Source organism: Citrus sinensis, chromosome 8, assembly GCF_022201045.2.
Source record: "Citrus sinensis cultivar Valencia sweet orange chromosome 8, DVS_A1.0, whole genome shotgun sequence".
Classification (NCBI taxonomy): Eukaryota; Viridiplantae; Streptophyta; class Magnoliopsida; order Sapindales; family Rutaceae; genus Citrus; species Citrus sinensis.
The window spans coordinates 23118416-23141259 of NC_068563.1; the positions used below are offsets into that span (position 1 = coordinate 23118416).

A 22844-nucleotide genomic window follows, 5' to 3' on the forward strand; every position below is an offset into this window, starting at 1 on the left:
TATTACAGATTGAGCGATTCGGCCTTCGTCCGTCATCAGGCCCAATTTGAGTTTCAGATTGAGTTGGACTATTGGCACCCCTCTAATCTCTTTATAAAACCCCTTTTTTAGTTATATTCATTTTATTTTCGAAAATACTCCTTTTTTTAGATACACTTCTCAATTTTTATTTGATTTGTTTTATTGTTAAAACTCAAAGTATTATTATCATATTTTTTAATTATTTTCAATTTTATTATTACTCTACACACAAATTAAAAAGTTATATGAGTGATAAGTTTTTTAGTGTTAATTATTGGCTGAAATAACATATATTTCAAATTATAATTTCAAAGCAATTTTAAGTATAAAAATATTTAATCAATAAGAAATCAAAAGAGAACAATCGATTATTCTAAATTTGTATAAATTATTTTAGTTAGATAGGAAGTAACATATATATATATATATATATATATATATATTTAAAGGATTGATTATGAATTAAGTAATTTGCTGAAAAAAAATATATATGTGTTTAATTTTCAATTGTTTTTAATTGTAATTTTATTTAAAGTGGAGTTTTGTAAGAAAAATGTAGGGGTGCCAATAGCTCCACTCTTCAGATTAAGCTACTCGGACTTGGACATTGTACTTCGTCCGTCATCACATCCTGTTGAATCTCATTGATTTTTTTAAACCTAAAACAGCATTAAATAAATAATGAGAAAATTAAAACAATAGATAAATAAAATAAAAAATATCTTTAGCGCGTGTCAGGTGTCACAGAGACGCAGACACAGGGTCACAAAGCTTATTACCTGTTTGCACTAACAAACCTGTGAGCAATGCAAGATTATTAGATTAACGTCCATCCTTCTCGCCGTCCAAAATGCCGTCAGATTTAACGGCAAAGCAATCTTCATCATCTTCGTCCCGTCCAATCCAATCTCACTCTCCGCAAACACAAACAATTCACCCTCCAGCCCCATTGTCTCGGCTCTCTCTTCTCTTTCACTCTTCACTGTTCTCATGCTCTCAATCTCATCCCCTCTCAAACCCTAACCCTAATCTCAATCTTCCCATTTTTTTTCAAAAATTGCTCGACTAATAATGCTGTCTTCACCATACGTCCTCTCATTCTCCCTCATCCTCACCCTGCCACTCCTCTTCTTCCTCCTCGCCCCGCGCATCCTCCCTCCCCGCATTCCCCTCCCCCCGCCCATTCCCATCTCCGACGAAGTCTCCGACCTAACCCTCTTCACGCGCGCTTCCTCTTCTTCCTCCTCCCCTCTCTCCCGCTCCCGCCTCTCCTCCCCTAACCCTAAACTCAAAATCGCCTTCCTCTTCCTCACCAACTCCGACCTGCATTTCTCCCCTCTCTGGTCCCGCTTCTTCCCCAAACCACACCGCCGCCGCCACCCACTCTACAACATCTATGTCCACGCGGACCCCACCGCCAACGTCACCACTCCACGTGGCAGCACCAACACCGTATTCGACTCCTCCAAATTCATCCCCTCTAAGATCACCTTCCGCGCGTCCCCGACTCTTGTCTCCGCCGCACGTCGCCTCCTCGCCACCGCCATCCTCGACGACCCCGCCAACGCCTTCTTCGCCCTCCTCTCCCAGCACTGCATCCCCCTCCACTCCTTCCACTACGTCTACAACTCCGTCGTCACCTCCGCCTCTTTCGATCGCTCCTCCTTCGCCGCCGCGTACGGCAACATTCGGCTCAGTCACAAGAGCTTCATCGAGGTCATCTCCAAGGATCCGAGATTGTGGAAGCGGTACGTGGCTCGTGGCCGCTACGCGATGCTGCCGGAAGTGCCGTTCGACGACTTCCGGGTCGGATCTCAGTTTTTCGTCTTGACCCGTAAGCACGCGGTTATGGTGGTGAAAGATCGGGCGCTCTGGAGGAAATTTAGGATGCCTTGTTACCGGGCGGATGAGTGTTACCCGGAGGAGCATTATTTTCCTACATTGCTGTCAATGCAGAATCCGGATGGGCTGACCGGGTACACTCTCACTCGGGTCAATTGGACGGGTACCACGAACGGGCACCCGTACACGTACAAGCCGAGGGAGGTGTCGCCGGAGCTAATTTACAAGTTGAGGGAGTCGAATTACTCCGAGTCTTACTTGTTCGCGAGGAAATTCTCGCCGGATTGTCTGGGACCGTTGATGAAAATCACCGATTCGGTCATTTTCCGTGACTGATCCAGATCATAAGTTTAATATTCCTGGTGAGTTCCGTTGTTAATTTTGTTTGCTACTGTAGTGAGTCGACTCAGTGAGTTATGAAGATGTCAAGGATGGATTCGTAATTTTATTATAAGTTATGACAATTAGTTTATTTTTTTAGGAAATCCTTAGGAAGGAATTTCTAATATCTCAGCTTTTGTGAAAGCGCTCTTTGATTAAGTGCTTGTTTAGGAAGCGTATCTTGGGTACATTTTAGGATTTTAAAATGATTTTTGACCAAAAAAAACCATCAAATATCCAAATGCTAGGTTGCTAGCCAATACCATAGATAAACCAAGTGCTGTTTCACTATTTCAGCCAAATGCTGCAAATAAGCCCCTTTTTTAAAAAATAATTTGCAGAAATTTGTTGGAATGATTCTCAACTTGTGTTATAAGCATATACACTTTTGTCACTGATGCTTTATATGGTACCCTTAAAAGGCTTGTTTTTATTATTCTCCAAATTAACTTTATGTTTTTCTCTGCGAAATTGGGATCTTGTTTTGTTTTAGTGATTTTATTTATTTGAAAGTACTTTCAGTGGCAATTAGTTGATTGGAGTGGGATCAATTTGTGACCATTTTTACAGGTGAAACAAGAGGAGTTTCTGAGGGAAGTGGAAATATAGAGTAAAGATTAATGGGGGAATATGCTGTTCAAGAATGAAAGAGTGCGCGTTCAAGTGCACATAAACATATCAAAACCCCGAAATCTACTGCCCCGACTGTAAGAGTTTTTTTTTTTAACAAACAAGGGGATCGGAAAGTGATACTAGTGGGAAGTACTTTTTGTCGAAGCTTTGATTCGTAGGTCTTTCTTGATTGATGCCGACAGGGGGATTTTTATTTTGTGTATCTGTTGCTAATGGTGATGTGATTCTAGGATCCTTGTACATATTGCATATCAAAAAGATCAATGGAATGTTGTTGCATGTAATTGGTAGGAGGCTTGAGAGAAAAGTGGTACATAATGCTGCTAAGTGAAGTGAATGAAGAAGCCAGGGGTAAATTATCGAACCCCTTTCGGCCTTTGCCTTTTTGTTTTTACAATTTGGATTCTTTGATAAAGCTAGCTTGATAGTTGCGACTTGCTAGCTGCCGACAGTTTTTGATTGAAAATCAGGTACTTCAAAAACATCAACATCCGAATGAAAGAGTAAATAGACTGCTGCTGGCTAAAGCCAGCTACTTTAGCCCTTGGTTGTCAAAGTGTCATAAGTATTAGTATTCTCAATACTACCAACTTTCACACATAGTACAAAATGAATTCTTTCACTATTGCGTTTTGGTAGGCGGTTGGCAAAGTCTGTGAATTACATTTTCTTGCAAGGGAAAAATAACAAGGCTATGGTTATTTTGGAGTAGATTTACGGTGGAGTACGAATGTTAATGTCAGCTACATACGTAAAGTAATAAATAATAAAAAAATTATTATAATTTTGATCGACTTGTTATGATGGAGTGTTTTATCTTAAAGTAAGTCCATCATAATTAAACTCAAATAATAATAACTAAACTTGATTGGCCTAAACAAAGCAAGTAGCTAACATTTAGTACCAAAATACCCACCAAATTGATGAGCTCAGCAAATTGAATAGTCATGTTAGTTCCATACACCTGGAAAGTTTAGGTAGTGATTTTTGTTGCGGCTCAGCTGTTGATATGTTTGACTCTGTTTCTTATGGATCACGATTCTTTAGTTAATTCAATTACCTCACATTCCACTAATGCCTACTTTTCATTAAAATAATCATGTTAAATTGTAAAAGGTCACTCGCAAACTTCCGCTTTTTCAAAAATATTAAAAGAACGATTGTGGTTGTGGGTTGAATCGCTGCATTCAGAAAAGCAGCTTCAATTATCGCCAGCATGCAGAAAACGCGGCCCACTAACGCTTATCGTGTTATTGCAGTTAAATTTGTCATTTTCCCAAGAATCATGCCAAATTCGCAGAGTTTACTCACAATATTATTAATATTTAAATTTAGCTAAAAAAGGTCGATGAAAGCAATTAATCGAATAAGTAATTGTGACATAAAGGACTTTATACTTCACAAATTTGAAATCCAGCTTAGTAACGTGTGATATAGAATTCAACCCATTTAATTATCGTATCATTTTAGTAGACAGATCATATCACAAGTTACGACATTAAAAAAATAATTACACATGATAGAATAAATTATAATAAATGTTAAAATTTACAAATGATAAGAAATTATCATATTCGACAAAGGGAATAATCATATCTAACCATTAGCAATTCAATAAATTCATTTCAAGTTCCCACACATAAAAGGCTTAACAAAAATTAAGCTAGGTCCTTCGCTTAACTTAATTTGATAGGCACAAGCAGCTTAACTACTTGAGAGAAGTTTTTAAAGAGTTGTAAGTACAGATTCCACTTCCATGTTAATATTTTCCACTTTCTTGCCACTTGGCAGTTTCCGATCAAAGCAATACAATATTTCTTGGTTAACAAATTCGTCTACATGAACCAAATGGAAGAAACTGCGAAGCCAAAATGGTTCCCTCGGCCTTTCTCAAATTTTGGGGATATGGATTTTGGTTTTTGGGTAACTGTCATAATCATATGTTTTGAATTGAGACATAGCTTCTCTTAAGCACAGAGGTACAGCCTCAAAGTTTCTTTCACCACTCGCTTGAGGTTTTTGAGGCTTATCAACATCGCTTTCAAGAACCTTTCCTTTGTTCCCAACACAACCACTTATTTATTCTTGTGCTTTCTTCATTGTATTTATTTGGATTCCTATCAAGCTTTGCCATTGTCTATATCATAGTTGTTGGTGTAGTTTCGCAGTTAAACTCCACCTAAAAGTAAATCATGGTATTATATAATATATTGATTTTACTATTAGGGGGTTTATCAAAAATATTAATGTATATAATAAACAAAGTCTACGACTCTTCGAGCATATCTTGAAAATCTACGATAGTAAAGACGAGGTCTACTCCTATTTTCATTTTTTGAGACTTGAACCCTATTTGATTGAGATGAGTTTATAATCCAACTCATGACAACTTCTCTATTTTTCTTTTAGATCAGTGTGATTATATATGGATATGGTGCAAATTCTATAGTTTCAAAGTAGCTAGTATTAATGCCAATAAATTGTGTTAAAATTATAGTAGTAAATGAAAAACAGAAAATAAATAAGAGTGCTAAATCACCACAAGACATGGTAGCTTCAACTTGTTCACCTGTGAGTTGGAAGTGCATGATCAAATCCACTTTGATTTCTCTATATATTCAGCAACACACCTATTCATGTTCTTGTGTCTGCATCTTAATAACGACGACGCTATCATCAATTAATTTTTGGCAAAAAGAATCCAATTCAGGAAAAACCCTCTTATGCTTTCTATCTGGCCGTCTAAATATTTCAATAATCGAACCAAACGAAGGTAAAAAAAGCAGAAGCCACACGGTTCCCATCATTTGAAGAGCATCCCAAAATCAACTGATAATAAAATCCCCTTGTGCTCTTTCCAAAAGCAATTCTACAAAATAAGTTCCCACTAAAAGCCGAGAGCTTCTCACTAAGATTTGCATAATTGAGTAATAACTGATAAGAGTCAATGAGAAAACCCACCTCTTCTTCTCTAATCAGCCTCAGTGATTGCAACCTTTGTGTAGTAAAGAGCTCAATGTTGCATATCTTTCGCAGCTCCTCGTGGTAATCATTGTAACGCGCATAATTTCTATGATTGTTAGTATTTTTGGAGCACCCATTACGCAGCAGCACTTTGCTTAATGAATCTTTAAGACTTTTTTGCTGAAATAAATACGAGTTTTATGCCTTTAATCTTGCATTTCCAAATAAACACATATTTTAGGTAAAATTTCGAAATTTACCTTGATCACCCATGAATCCGAACTTGAAAGCTTGTGATGGAGCTTTAACCAAGTTGCTACAGCCTTGATCCAGCTTCAGCAAGCTTGCTTCCTTCACTTCAGCTCAAGATTCGGGTTTTCCTCCTGATTTACTGTACACACACGGGAAAGGAGAGGGAGAGAGAGAGAGGTGCACTGCATCCATGCCACAGATTCGTGAACAGTGAACTTCTAATGGGCTGAAGTTACTTAAATATTGTGGCTGAGCGCAGGGACCCCTCATGTGTTAGTACAAAATTGCCCATCCTATTATGAGCTAAAATAACACAATTAAAGGCTATACTTGTCCATAATATATTACTGTATAGAGTATGTCGAAATTAGACTCATTAACACAATATTTGATCACTTAATAAATGAGTCTGTTAAAATTACTCCTTAATATTTGACATCAGTCACGTATTAATTCGGCAAAATATAGAAAATAATTAGAATGATTTATGCCCGTCCACATAATATGAGAAATAAATCTAACAATCTCCCACTTGGACAACAGAAGTCATTCTAATGATAATTTTAAAATAAATGAAATAAATATTTTGAAAACAATCGAATTAATCAATATGTGACTATAACAAAAGGTCAAATGCGAGCAATCACCCAAAACATAAATAAATCCAAAATGTGTCATAAGTATCAAATCATATGTGCACCGACATGATGCTCCACATAACAAGACACCTATAAACATGTGACTATATAGTAGTATACAAGTATAATTATGGAAATAACATGACAATGTGATCAACATGCTCATTTCCACAAAGTCCACATGTCTAGCAAAATGAGACGAAAACAATATGTCTCCTAGACCATCGCTTCTTCATAACCATAATAAGACTCTATCAAAATGTCTCGAGAAGCGAGCTTTCCTTTTTCATCATAATGAGTCTAATTTCGACATACCCTATACAGTAATATATTATGGACAAATATAACATTTAATTGTGTTATTTTAGTTCATAATAGGATGAATAATTTTGTACTAACACATGAGGGGTCCCTGCGCTCAGCCATAGTATTTAAGTAACTTTAGCCCATTGGAAGTTCACTGTTCACGAATCTATGGCATGGGTGCAGTGCACCTCTCTCTCTCCCCCTCTCTTTTCCTATGTGTGTACAGTAAATCAGGAGGAAAACCCGAATCTTGAGCTGAAGTGAAGGAAGCAAGCTTTCTGAAGCTGGATCAAGGCTGTAGCAACTCGATTAAAGCTCCATAACAAGCTTCTAAGTTCGGATTCATGGGTGATCAAGGTAAATTTTGAAATTTTACCTAAAATATGTGTTTATTTGGAAATGCAAGATTAAGGGCATAAAACTCGTATTTATTTCAGCAATTGGTATCAGAGCTAACAACATTCATAACATGATCATTGGATGATGATTCAACAGCACGGGGAAATAAATAAATCATATATAAGCCATCATATAAAGTGTCAGAACCAACTAATTCTGAATTGCGAAATAAGTAAACTTTTCTATCACCAAAATGAAAAGTATAGCCACATCTATCCAAAATAGATATAGATATCAAGTTTCTAATAATAGAAGGAATATAAGATGTATCTAACAAATCCAAAAAATAGTTTGTGGCTAGATGTAGTCTGACAACTCCTATACTTTCAACTTTGGTTGTCATTCCATTGCCCATATGAACTATCAACTCCCCTTCATTGGGCTCTCTCTTGCTTTTGAATTCCTGTAAGGAATTCGTTATATTAATGGTTGCACCAGTATCCAACCACCAAGTATCAGAAGGAACATCAACTAGATTAGATTCAAAGCCTACAAAAGCTACATGAATACCTTTTCTTTCCAACCATGCTTTGAATCCCATGCATTCAGCTCTCTTGTGCCCAAATTTCTTACAAAGGTGGCATTTTCCCTTAAAGCTCTCAGAAGTGGAACCAGAAATGGTAGAAGAATTACCACGTGAAGTTTTCTTTCCAAACTTTTTCTTCTTGAAAAACTTATTGCTGCCCTTTGAAGAGTCTTTCTTCACACTTCCACTCTCTTGAGTAGTTGCCATCATGGCAGTGTGAAATTTCCCCTTCTTCAATGATTCCTCTTCTTGAACCACATAAGCAGTCAACTCAGTGATATTCCAAGTGTGTCTCTGAGTATTGTATTGGCTTCTCAGATTGCCAAACTGTGGTGGAAGGGATTTAAGGATTTGGAAGACCAGGTAGTCATTAGGCAAATTGACATCCATGTCCTTTAGCTTCTTATAGTAACTTGTCATCTTAAGGATGTGCTCTTTCACCCCAGAAACACCATCATATTGGGTATTAGCAAGTAGCCTCAGATAGTTACCATTTTTTACCTTATCTACCTTCTTGAAAGTTCTTCAAACAGCTGCCAAGTAATCTTTGACCTTATCACATGCAAGGATGCTATCTCTAGTTGTTCTATCAATGGTGTATTTCATTGTATCCAGACAATGTCTATTAGATTCATCCCAAGCTGCCCACTCTGCTTTTTCAGCAGCGGTGCTCTTATCTGTGGGCTTGGCTGGTTCATCAACTCTTAATTAAGGGTGGCAATATGGGTCAGGATTTGTTTATTCGATTCGATTCGATGCGAATTAAATAGGTTTGGGTTTGAAAAAATTGATTCGTTTAATAAATTGGTAAATTCGATTCGATTCGTTAATTAAACGAATCGAATGCGGGTTTGAAAATTTTGATTCGTTTATTCGTTTAATAAATGAGTCATAAACGAATCAAATATGAGTCGATTCGTTTAAAATTCGTTTATTATTCGTTTAATTAAATTATTTTTTTATGATTCAATTTATTTGAAAGGTTTTTAAAATTTGAAGGTTAATATTGTAATTTACTATATGACAATAAAAAAAATAACAAACACATTACACACTCACACATTCGCATTTGACATTTCACACTCACACACGATTGGACAAGGCCACAAACACAAAAACCCTAACGCGTAGGGAAAGAGAAGTTGTCACTGCAGCCATCAAAGCAGTTGGCCGCTGCTGCAACTCCTAGCCGCTGCCGCCAATCCGGCCACACGGCACACCCTAACCCTCACCGACGCAGCCACTGGTGGCACGAACTCATGCCACGACAGCCGCGCCACCACCACAACAGCTGCGCACAAGATAGACTTTCATCCCCAGCACCACTTCCCGCCACGCTAACTACCCACCATCATGGTACACCACTGAAATTTTACCTTTTATTGCTGTTTTACTGTTGTTTTGTTGCTATTTTACTGTCGTTTTACTGTTGTTTCGCTGTTGTTTTACTGTTGTTGTTTGGCTACTGTTTTGCTGCCATTTTTTTACTATTTTCCACTATTTTGTTGTTGTTTTACTGCTATTTTACTGTTGTTTTATTATTGTTTTATTGTTGTTTTGTTGTTGTTTTACTACTATTTTGCTGTCGTTTTACTGTTGTTTCGCTGCTGTTTTACTGCTGTTGTTTGGCTGCTGTTTCGCTGCCATTTTTTTGCTATTTTTCCACTATTTTGTTGCTGTTTTACTGCTATTTTACTGCTTTTTATTGTTGTTTTACTACTATTTTACTGCTGTTTTGTTGCTGTTTTACTGCTATTTTATTATTTTTTTGTTGTTGTTTTGCTGTGTTTGCTGCTGTTTTACTGCTATTTTTTTACTGTTTTGGTGTTGTTTTGCTATTAATCAGGGCCCTTAAAATAATTTTCAATTATTTTGTTTTTAAGAGAATTGACACAAGCCAAAGTAATTCAGCCTACACAATTAACGATTCTAGTATTGGAGATGATGATGTAAATGACATAATCGAACTAGAAGAAGAGATTGAAAAAGGTTTAAGGCCAGTGGAACAAAAGGCACCACGGCAAAGGAAACTAACTTCACAAGTTTGGTCGTTGTTCCGTAAGGTTCCGGGGGATAAGTATCCGGACAACAAGCCGAGAGCTGTGTGTAAAAAAATGCAGCATTGAGTACGTGGCTGTGCGCAATTCTGGTACAGGTAATCTAAGAAGACATTATGAAACTTGTGCAAAATTTAAAAAGCGTGATCCTGTACAAATGATGTTAGATCGTAGTGATGGACTGTCAACTCGTGTTCCCAAGTTTGAAGCTCACGTGTTTCGTGAATTATTGTTTTGTGCCATTATTATGCATGATTTGCCATTTCAATTTGTTAAATATGAGGGAATTAGAAGAATTTGGAATTATTTGTGTGATGAAGTGCCCAACATCTGTAGGAACACTGCGAAAGCCAATGTGTTAAAAATGCATAATAGGGAAAAGACAAAAATTAGAAGCATGTTAGAAGAAGCTCCTAGTAGAATATGTCTTACTACTGATTTATGGACTTCTATAACTACAGATGATTATTTGTGTCTCACTGCACATTTCATTGATAAAGGATGGAATTTACAGAAAAAAGTGCTGAATTTTTGGGAAATGCCAACTCCACACACTAGGGTTGCTTTGGCTGAAAAAATATTGTCATTGTTGTGTGAATGGGGTATTGAGAAAAGGATTTTTTCATTGACTGTAGACAATGCTTCAAGTAATGATGTTTGTGTTGTAATGTTAAAAAGTCAATTGAGATTAAGAAATGCTTTGGTGTGTGATGAGGATTTCTTTCATATTCGATGTTGTGCTCATATTATTAATTTAATTGTTCAACAAGGATTGAAAGAAATTGAGAAAGCCCGTGAGAGTGTGAAATATATCAAAGGGTCACAAGTGAGAAAAAGAAAATTTTTAGAGTGTGTTAAGCAAGTATCTATAGATAACAAGAAAGGATTAAGACAGGATGTTCCTACAAGATGGAATTCAACTTTTCTCATGCTTGATAGTGTTCTGTATTACAAAAATGCTTTCCGTCATTTACAATTGAGTGATTCTAATTACAAGAATTGTCCTTCTGAAGAAGAATGGGGGGAAGTAGAAAAGATTGGCAAATTCTTGTCTATGTTTTATGAGATCACATGCATTTTTTCTGGTTCAAAGTACCCCACTTCAAATTTGTATTTTCCGAAGGTGTTCGCGGCTACGGTTACTTTGGATCAATTATTGTGTAGTGAGGATGTGTACATGAAAACTATGGCACAAAAAATGATCGAAAAATTTGAGAAGTATTGGTCTGATTTTTGTACCATTTTGGCCATAGCGGTCATCTTGGATCTTAGATACAAGATGGCATTTATTGAGTTTGCTTATAGCAAGGCTTATGGTCAAAATTCGGAGGAGTTGAAACATGTTCGAGATAAGTTGTTTTCAATTTTTGGTGAGTATAATTTGATCACACCATCTTCCTCCACTACATCCGTACTCACTCAAATGAGTGATGTTGGTTCAAGTGCGGGACGTAATGACAATAGTCAAAGTACACTTAACCAAAGGACCATGGATATGTTCAAGGTATATTTACAATTTTCTTATTTGTTCATTGTAAGACTTATTATTTCCATGCTTGTTTTGAATTTTGACTATTCTTATTTCTTAATTATTTTGTAGGAGTTTGATGATTTTGATAACATGGATTGTAGTGCTCATGTTAGAAAATCTGAATTGGAGCTTTATTTAGATGAGCCAAGAATTGATAGAAAGATTGATTTGGACATTCTAAGTTTTTGGAAAGGAAATGGATTTTGTTATCCTAACCTTTCTTCCATGGCTCGTGATATCTTGAGCATTCCTATATCCACTGTTGCATCTGAATCAACTTTCAGTGTTGGCGGTCGAGTTCTTGATCAATTTCAAAGTGTATTGAAGCCAGAGACAGTCCAAGCAATTATTACTACTAGAGATTGGAAGTTTGGAGAGATTGGTAAAACTTGCTCATAAAATTTATTTACTTTTCTTTTATAATATTATGTGCAATTGTTTCTAATTAAGATTTATTTTTATAAAATTATTGTAGAAAATTTGGATGTCACTGTGGACCAACTTACTCAAAACATTATGAACATGAGCACTAATTGAGCTCCATCTGCAGAGAGTGCCAATGATCCAAATGACAGTGTGTGAGTGTGGTAGGTAAAGTTTTTATCTTGTTTAATTATTATTTCCTTGAAAATGCTACAAATTTGCTATATATTTGATTTTTGAAATTTTACAATGACTATTATCAATATTGCAGCATGTTAATAACATTTTATTTACTTTTTGGTGTAGGATTTTTGTTTTCAAGGTGACAAAGACAAATGAAGAGAATTAAAGAAATTATATTTCTTTATAATTTGAATTAGAATTATTGTTATTTGTAATATTAAGGATTTGGTATTTGGTATTTGGATGACTGTATAATATGATTTGAATTATTTGTATTTTGTTGTGGGATATTAAATTTGTGTTTTTTGCTTAATTTTGTTTATTAATTATATTTTTCTAAACGAATTGTAAACGAATCTTGATTCGATTCGATTCGTTATGGATTCGTAAAGGATAAACGAATAATAAACGAATCCGGATTCGATTCGATTCGCTTATCAATTCTATTAAACGAATTAAACGAATCGAACTGAATATTCGTTTAATAAACGAATCGAATCTGAATCCTGAAATTTCAATTCGTTTAATAAACGAATCGAATCCGAATCCTGAAATTTCAATTCGTTTAATAAACGAATCGAATCCGAATCCATAAAATTTTGACCCAATTCGTTTACGATTCGATTCAAATTCGATTCGTTTATTCGTTTTGCCACCCCTACTCTTAATGCAAAGTCTCTGTTCAATGTAGACAGATAAAACATAACGGACTCACGCCAATCCTCATAATTTGTCCCAGTTAAAGACTTGACGAAGGCAACTTGGAGAAAAGAAAGAATATCTAGAGCTGAGGAATCAATAACCAAAAAAAAAAAAAATTATCAAGCATGCGAAAACAAAATCATGCTATAATCAATGACTCCTTATTCTAAGTTTCTCCAATAGCAACACAATATGTTAGGCATCCTTTAACAATATAGGAGTGCACTAATCTAAAGATAAAGCAGGCAAGTTGAATATAACACCAACATTAACCTATTACCGACAGGATAATCAAGCCACTCAGTAAAAAATACCCAACAAATCTCTTTATCTACCCAAGCATCCTACCAAGTAGTGATTGCCGACAGGGCAGTATCATCACCCGTATGGATCTTGGTAATAACAATAACAATCCATCGCATAATCCATAATTAATAATTATAAATGGCATTGAATTGCAAAACACCAAATAATTTATCACGATTGGTCCTACGACAAGTAGATACACAATCACTCTAAATTGTAATTTTGCATCATATATACATTTCATACATTAACAAAATTGAAGCTAAATGAACTTTGTCAAACACAATTAAAGTTTCTACCAAGATATTAAATCAAATAAATATCTACATGGCTCAATGAAATAATATGAATATTATTCCCATAACATCCAACAATGATGGATTATTTTAAATTTAAAATTCTAAAAAAAATGCCAAAATTGTAAGATTTTGGGACTACAATGAAGAATTTTCATAATTATAGTTACTATTTTAAATATTACAACTTGTGGCCCAAACTGTAAATAAAATAAAATAAATTTTAGGTCATAAAATAATTGACCCAAACTTCAAGGGACCAAATGATATTTTACTATATTGACCTTCGGTCGAGGACTATTATGAAAAGTTTGCAAATATTTTGGGCTATAATGACATTTCACAAAGTTAAGGGATCCAAACGATATTATCCCACAATGTCATCTCCAACCTCGGGATGTTCTACAGTGTAGCTACAGTAAGCTACAGTAAAGTTATTCATATCATCCCAATTTTGGCCACCAAAAATTATGGAAAAATTATATTTTTACTCCAAAATCATCACTCATGTATTATTTAACAACCATTTGCTCAAATATGCCCAAATTCGAAAAATTCGAAATTAAAGGAAAAATTCCATGAGTGAGATTTCATTAACAAATCGACTATGGTTTACAAGGAAATGCATAACCATGGGCTCTGATACCAATTTCTGAAATAAATACGAGCTTTATGCCCTTAATCTTGCATTTCCAAATAAACACATATTGTAGATAAAATTTCGAAATTTACCTTGATCACCCATGAATCCGAACTTGGAAGCTTGTTATGGAGCTTTAACTGAGTTGCTACAGCCTTGATCCAGTTTCAGAAAGCTTGCTTCTTTTGCTTCAGCTCAAGATTCGGATTTTCCTCCTGATTCACTGTACACACACGGGAAAGGAAAGGGGGGGGGGGGGGGGGAGAGAGAGAGAGAGAGAGAGAGAGAGAGGTGCGTTGCGCTCATGCCACATATTTGTGAACATTAAACTTTTAATGGACTAAAGTGATTTAAATACTGTGAATAAGTGTATGAATCTCTCATGTGTTAGTATAAAATTATCCATCTCATTATGAACTAAAATAACACAATTAAAGATTATATTTGTCTATAATATACTATTGTATAGGATATGTTAAAATTAGATTCATTAACACAATATTTGATCATTTAATAAATGAGTCTGTTAAAATTACTCTTTAATATTTGACATCAATTATATATTAATTCGGTAAAATATAAAAAATAATTAGAATGATTTATGCCAGTAGTGAGAAATAAATCTAACACTTTTCAGCTGCTTGTGATGATGAAATGACACCTATTGGTAACCCACCAAGTTGAATGAGCATAATTGATAAAAGATTTGATCGTGAGGCAAGCCACCAAGCAATTGAAGCAAGTTGCCCATGAGTGGCAGCTTTGGAGCCATGGATGGACTGGAGGAAGCTTCTTCCTCTTTGCTTTTAGCTTATTATTCATTACTGAAAGCAGCAGATGAAGGACTAGAAGAGTGAACCACATAGCTAAGTTATCAATGGAAAACATTTTTGCCTCTGGCTTTCAACTTGTACGTCTCCAAGGTTTGCATTGACAAGTCTATTTATGGCCAAAAGTAAAAAAAAGGGGCGGACTATATACGAAGAAATTCGAACTCTCTACTTTAAGGATAAAGGAAACGAGATGTTGTTCAACTCAATTAAGGAGCTTGTGACTAATTTTTATTATCATTTACAACTATTTGGCAGCAGACATTCATCAATATTTAAATATGCCGAATTGATATATAGTCGCTATAATTGTGACAAAGAAATTAAAAAAAATTATATATAGGATGAAATGTGTGAATATTCATAAATTAATGATGAAAAGAAAATTTAAGTATTGTTTTAGATATTCTATATATTGTACTTAAGCCTGATATGACCCTATTTACCCTAATGTGACATTGTATTTTAGGTCATTATTGATCCTTTAATAAAAGACATATTTTCCTCTCATTAAATAAAAATGATGAAAGACGAACTTTAATAGATATGATTGTGATATCAAACTAAACAATGATATATTTGATAAAATATATATGTTAATTTCGTTAAGATTTACCAAATCTCCTTTATATGTTATGTCATTGTTATAAACAAAACTCATATATATGTTAATTTAAAAATAGTGTATTAGATAAATTACAATCCGTCCTTTTTTTCCCCCATTGAGCCAACAAGTGTTTTCTCCCATTTGGTTCAGGCAGAAGAATGTGTCCTGGATTGCTTATGGCAACAAAAAATATACAACTTTCACTTGCAAGTCTTTTGCATTGCTTGGATTGGAATTGGCCTTATTGCTCATGCTTAATAGAAAAACTTAGGCGAAGGAACCATGTTTTATGCTTGTATGTGTATGGGTGAGGAGTTGAAGTATTTTTAGAATAAATGGTTGCGGTCGGGTCAACTAATGATTGGACAATTGTAGATACCCTTACCCCATAATAAAGTGATTATCTTTAAAATATTTTCAACTTATTGTAAATTTCAACTCATTTTTAATTACCATTCAAAAGGACTAATGGAGACACGTTTATAAAAAAGAAAATATCTTCTTAACAATAATTGAAAAGTAAATTAAAGTTTACAATAATTTGATTGGTGTTTTGAAAATCGTCAATTTGTTAGGGTTACATCGAAATTAACCTATGATTATATGGATTTTATTGCCTCAAAATGTTATACTCTTTCACTGGACATTAATTAAATAGGCAAGACCAACAGAGTCGGAAGAAGATTTTTGTTTAAATGAAGCAATTAGGCATCTTCTAGGCAGAAAATGTTTGAATAACAATTATGTGCTGCGATTCTAAGGTTACCAAAAAAATATAATTAGGATCATACTATGAGCAACATGTACTAAATACTCTTTTGACATTGTAAGCCAATGGCTGTGTGGGTGGGAAATAATAAAAATGGCTATGTGCAGCTTGAACACTCATCTTCATGAATCTGCAACTTATCCGAGATTGAATTTGAATGAGGTAAGTATTTCTTGTGGTTCGGATTCCATTACAATCCTTCCTCTTCTGATATTTCTTCCAAAATGAGGATATCTTTCTTGGCGATGTAACTGACAGAAAGCGAGAAATTTGCAACTTTCCTCTGGATTAAGACACTCATGAAGCAAGGTTGGTGATGCCAAAGTAGAGAGTTTTTTGTTGGAATGCATTGATGGCACAGTCAAGTTGAAGGGAACCAAAAGGAGACCTATATCGAAGCCCGTATCCAAGCCCCGCTCCAGATCCCGGTTTGCCTTGTCTCAGTGCTGGATTTCCTGAAATTCCCACATCAAAAATCATCTGAGGAAAACAAGTTTCTGAAAGAGACAGGCTAAGAACCACATCGGTAAAGAAAATAATAATTAAGCCATCAGGGTTTGGAGAAGCCAGGCTAGTTAGAACAAGCACAAGCAGAACCTAACAAGAAAAATTCTCAGTACGCAATAAGAAAGTAATGAGAAAATTTCAGAGTTCAGAATAAAAATTCCAGAATTTATGGGTACTGACCATTGTTAGTTTGGACTAGCCACTAACAGACAACTGAGTGTTTTCTTAAAGAGAGGGAAAAGAATGCAAGGTTTGGGGCCATATAACACTATCTCAGTCACAAATTAAATTTCTGGGGTAAAAATGCTGATTCACCATGAGTAGTCAGAGAAGAACTATCACAGTCAACTCTGTTTCCTTTCCACGCACCTTGGAATTTAACTAAGTACAATCACAAAAAGGAAAATGGCACTTTCAAAAACTGAGACTTCTGAGATGGAATTTTATCAGAACAAAGATCAAATTTACCAGCAGTGCCTGTTTCTTCAGCAAGGAAAAGAATGAAACTCACCAGGGACAAGACGACCAGAGCCTAAATCAGTTCCACAGTCCATGAAAACAGCACCTTCCAACATGTTGTTCTGAAAACAGTTAAAAAGGATTTTGAGGGTCAGTGATAGTCCAGCAACAAACTGGAGCTCAAAAATAAGTAGCAAATTTCAAAGTATCCTAATGAGAAAGAGCAATCATTTGCTGAAAAGTAAGTTCTATGATTGATCCTAAAAAAGCCTATCAAACAGAAGTGTAACCAGCATTTTTTCAACGCAAATAATGTGCCAAAACATAAATCATCTTCTAACAGGGGTTTTTATGCAAGCAAAATGTACTGGGCATGAGACGTTAAAACAAGCAAAATGTAATCAAAGCAACATGCAATTGCTAACAAAATAAGCACACACACTAAAATCCCTGCTTCTATTATACGTGACAGTCATGCTCTAATTCATAGGATTTGACAACAGATTTATGCTGACCACATAACGGTTACAAATCTTTGATATGAGATTTCAATGATTCCCCGTTACAAAAAATTTTTCACCAAAATCCAGCAATATTAACAATATCATAATTAAGAACTAGAAGACACACCAATTTTACAAGGAGGCCAGATATCAAAGAGAATGTAACAAATTGAAAACAAGTGATTACAAGTTTACACCCACTGAAGTAATGACAAGGTAAAGCCACTGCATACCAGAGGGAATGTCAATTCAGTATTAGCAACCAGACATGATCTCCCGGATCCAACAGCACCCTCACCATACCCTCGCACACTACCGAGACCCCCAATTGCAAATGCTTGATAAGGAGCCATGTCCCCTACAATGGAGCCACCTGTCAGGCTGTAACAAGAAAGGTCAGAAAAGCAAATAAAAGCAAGAATATAAATGTTGGTTAGATATCAATGACACAATTGAAGCATGTGGAGACATGGATAAGTGCACCTGTCTTTCAAAATGTGTTTCATGGAACCTGAGTCTGGTTAGGCAATCCCTTTTAGCACAGTTAGTCATTTTACTAATTACAAATCGATGCTTTCTTTTCAAACTTCTATGGTATTTCTATTTTGCCCATCAAACTATCCTTTCCTATTTCTGAGAAACAACAATATAGTATGTGTATTTCATCAAATTACCCAACACTTCCTAATATGCTTATTATGAGCATCTCTTAAGCTTCCTAGCAGAACTACTAAATTCAGACTCTTGCCTTACTATGTCCCTGCTTTTAACTATTGTTTACCCATAATCTATGCTCTAATAACAGAGCATAGTTGACCAATGAAACAACAAAATATTGCTCACCTCGTCAATAGAAATGCTGGTCCAAGTTTGACGCCCTTTGATGCAACAAATTTGAACCTGTTGAAGATTAGCCACTTGGATAGAACTGGAATCCCCTGTTCTATTTGCATGCTAAACTGTAAACAAGGGAGACTCAAAGTCAGTGGAATACAAACAAACAAGCAGAATGGATATGTCAAACTGCAGGGAAAATGCTGCACTATGGATCAGCAAGTAGAGATAGTTTACACGAGAGAAACTGCGATCATTTGCCTTAGCATATCGAGATTCTTGCTTTAAAACTACCATACTGTCGTGGTTACTCCCGCTGCATGGCAAACATCATAAGGACTGTGTTAAAAAAATCAGTCCACTATATTGTTTGAGAATCAGAAGTACAAATCACAATCACCTGCAAGTCACGGGAAATCCATCAAGATCTCTAGTTATAGACCGCCAATCATCATTCACAGGCCGAACATGCTGCAAGGCTAACGTTGATTATTTTCCATGTAGAATAAATACAGACTGAAGAATTGTGGGTGGACACACTACAAGAAAAGGATACCTAGTAGAAACTATGAAGTGATAAGTAAAGAGTCTTCATCAAACCTCAAATTTTAAACTAGTTGTGTTGCTCCATTTTGAACTTATAGGCTCACTTATATCCAATCCCAGTGATAAACGAGACAAATTCACTCCTCCACTCCCTGAACGGGAGAAATTGTCTATTGGCAGACCATGTACCCCCACTTCTGGTGAAAGAGAATGCTGGGAAAATAATTTACCGAATTAGAACTGATACATGCTAAATTCCAGCTCAAACTCAAGTTTCATTTCAAATTCTCAACTGGGATTTCATTAATTAACCATCTGGATTAGAGAACTTTCCAACAATCCAATCCAAATGCAAATTGTTGGTAAAGAAAAACAACCTGAATAACAAAACACTGTTGAGAAAGCCATTCGGGCCTTGGCCTCCGATAAGCAACTAAAACATTTGAATCATAAAGACCCTTATCCCATGATACATCAAGCTTCTCACTTCCACCAAACAAGTTTGGATGTTTGATGCAAAGACTGCAATGAACAAAATTGAAACAATTGTTACAACACTTCCCTTTCTGTACATACACACGTACTCATCAGTAAAACTCAGGATGGGAAAGATTGTGTTTCTAAAACTCATAGTCCATTTTATCAGATTTTTACAAAAAATGAATGAAAAGCAAGCAGTAAAGAGAAACAGGGAAGTTTTTCTTGTTACCATGAATTTTAGTAATTAAGCGAATACAAAATTTTAAAATTTTTGCCCTCACATTCGAAGCTACAAATTACCAAACACACAGGCATTACTAAAAAGAAACTAATCCGAAAATAAGAACCCAGAAAGCCCAATAACCATTCATCGCCTGATAAACAAAAGAATTCAAACAAACAAATAAAATAATTCGCACCTGCCGATAACAAGAGAAAGAGGACTGCTAGTGTTCCTGATAAAACAACAGTAATGAGAATTTTTCATTTCTTTCAAATAAATAAATACCAGTATAATAATAATAATAATAATGAGATGGGCAAAAAGAACCTGGGAGGAGGAAGCATCAAAGAAGCACACAGCTTGTGAGTGAAATCGACGTTAACATCAATCTTGGCTGCAAGCACAAGAACAAGAACGAAGACATTCATTCAACATTATATGATAATTAATCAATAAAATAATAACCAACAATATAAAAAAATCAAGATTAAACAACTGACCTTTGCCAGCATGGATGCTCTTCTGAGCGCCCATAGCGACATTACTAGTGGTGATGGTTATTCATAAAACATAAATTAATTAATTAATCAAATGGGAAGGATTTTGTTTTTCCGTTTTCTGCAATAATGAATGAAACAATTATCAAGTTTAAGTGTGCGACCATGCAAAATGTTTTGTGCTGTGTATGTGTGTGGTGCTCTGGGCGAGCGTTTTGTTTTTGGTCTTGGCTTGTGCTGATGGGTAAAGAAGCTCTAAGTTCCCAAGTTTGATATCTTCTTTTGCTTCTCCTTTTAGTTTTTGCACGCACGTGCAATGATTACTCTTTTATAAGGATAAAATATAATCACTTTTAAATTATTTTACGGTTAATTTTGAATTTTAGTGAATTGTCTTTTCAGATTTCTGAATTAGTATTTTCTAAAAATAAAAATAAGAATGAAAATGATATTTTGCGGTTACTGTATTTTGAATTTAAATATGCGTTTGGTATTATTTTATGTATCATGTATTTAAAAATTGAAAACAGTAATATGTGTTCGGTAGACATAATTAAGAATAATAAAATCAGTGAATATGTGCTTGGTAGTACCATTTTCAAAAATAAATTTTACTAAATATTTAAGCCATACTTATAATTAAAGAGTAATTGTTTAATTAATACATACACAAACATACCATAAATAATCTAAACAAAATAATTATATAAAACTAAATGATAATAAAATTTAATTATAGTATTAATTGAAAAAGTTTTATATTATCTTTATTTTTACACTATAATTAAAATACTACAATACCTATGATTTAAACAAAATAATTATAAAAATTACATGGGCATCATGCATTACGTTTGTAATCATGCTGCATAGAAATTGCAATTTTATCTCTTATACCATTCATCTTTGCAATTTAGATTTCATATCAAATCATTCATAGAAAAGAATTCAAATAGAATAATAGTTTAATTTACAATATTCATATTTAATCAATGATGAATACAACAACAATCAGTTATTTACAAAATGAATTAATACAATGGAATCAACCCAATGAAAACAATGTGGTACAAGAGGGGGGGAAAAAAATGACACCGGACAAACACATATCTTAGAGAAAAAGTGATGACAAGAATCATTCATAAAAAATGATCTAACAGGAAGTGTTTCCTGTGTAATAAATAAATGGCTGAGATTGAAAGTATTGCCACCAAAATTGCCATGAGCACATGCTTTCGATTATGATGCCCTACATCTTGCAATCTCAAGGTCTTAGAGTTTGGGACCATGCCTTTAATATTGCTTGCTATTTAGAAATTAAAGCAGAATTATTATCGTCAGCAAGGAAATGGGAGAATACATTGTGTTGGGGAAAAATCAGGTTTTTAAAATTTTATAAAACCTTTTAAGGACCGCTCTCATATAATATATAGGAATACGTAATCCAGAAATCGTACCTTGAAAATCCGAGTTGGCTTTTTCCGCTGAAGTGATTTAGGCTCCCAGATCACGATCCGTCACCACCACTCCTGTTAGATCACGATCCGTCACCACCACTCCTGTTAGATCACGATCCGTCACCACCACGCTTGTTAGATCACGAACTGTCACCAATGATCTTCCAGGTTATGACTCAGGTTCGATCTGCACTTGACGTGTGGGCGCCGTTATCACCACCAAAGCAACTAGCACGAGAAAATTTTTCTCTCAACAATGGAGAGAAAAATCTTTTTCTCTGATCTGTATAAAGTGGCTTCACCCATTTCTTTAGGGAAAAATAAGCCTTTTATATCACCCTTTAGTGAAAACCCTAGGCTCCAAGAATGCTCAAAATAAAACTCACGTTGTTTTCTTTTTCAATAGGGGACCCACCTTGTAAAATAACATAAGGCCCCTTACACATAAGCTTATTAAATGGAGCCTCCCACTAAATGATATATTTAGGCTTTTGACCCAAATAGCTAGTTATCTTGCTTATTAGTCCAGTAGTGGTGCAGTCAATTAAATGAGCTAACCCGGGGATCATTTGGGAACATACAATAGTGGCTACAATAATTAGGCATGTAATTAAACTAGCCCAATTATTTAATTCCAAATCTACTCCACTAAAAGATTGGAACTGACTTCCATAATTGTATGCTCGAATAATAATTCGTCCCAAACCACATTGATTTCTTTACTGCACAATCCTTTGTACAACATCGTTAATTAAATTGATATCTCAACTGTCCAATCAATTTAATAACATCTTATTCCTTGATCCTTACTGGTTTTCTCTAATGATCATTTTCAACATACTAAATATGTTGACACACTCTGGCCAGAGAATTCTATGATCAAGTGCCGAAAACCCATCAAGAGATGTGTTGTACAAATTCTATATTGTTAATCTATAACTCCAATACTCATAATTGCTCCCACCAAGATACCGGGTAATCTTGACCACAAGGATGTGTCGTGCCCATTGGTAACTCAAATGGAATAACAAT

At 35.1% G+C, this 22844-nt stretch overlaps 2 protein-coding genes across 2 annotated transcripts; one reads left to right on the top strand and one right to left on the bottom strand.

The window, feature by feature from the left end:
* The first annotated feature begins 935 nt into the window (after window positions 1-935).
* On the top strand, window positions 936-3255 carry LOC102629505 (glycosyltransferase BC10). Its single transcript, XM_006487791.4, has 2 exons — window positions 936-2225; window positions 2815-3255. The coding sequence occupies exon 1, from the start codon at window positions 1093-1095 to the stop codon at window positions 2197-2199; it is 1107 nt and encodes a 368-aa protein (XP_006487854.1). The 5' UTR covers window positions 936-1092; the 3' UTR covers window positions 2200-2225; window positions 2815-3255.
* A 12952-nt stretch (window positions 3256-16207) lies between these two features.
* On the bottom strand, window positions 16208-20613 carry LOC102629793 (outer envelope protein 39, chloroplastic). The gene is made up of 11 exons (XM_006487792.4): window positions 20359-20613; window positions 20186-20252; window positions 20055-20090; window positions 19533-19677; window positions 19210-19368; window positions 19010-19080; window positions 18847-18925; window positions 18619-18734; window positions 18009-18156; window positions 17325-17394; window positions 16208-16761 (listed from the first exon to the last, which is right to left on the bottom strand). The coding sequence occupies exons 1-11, from the start codon at window positions 20390-20392 to the stop codon at window positions 16604-16606; spliced, it is 1083 nt and encodes a 360-aa protein (XP_006487855.1). The 5' UTR covers window positions 20393-20613; the 3' UTR covers window positions 16208-16603.
* Between the last annotated feature and the right edge of the window lie 2231 nt (window positions 20614-22844).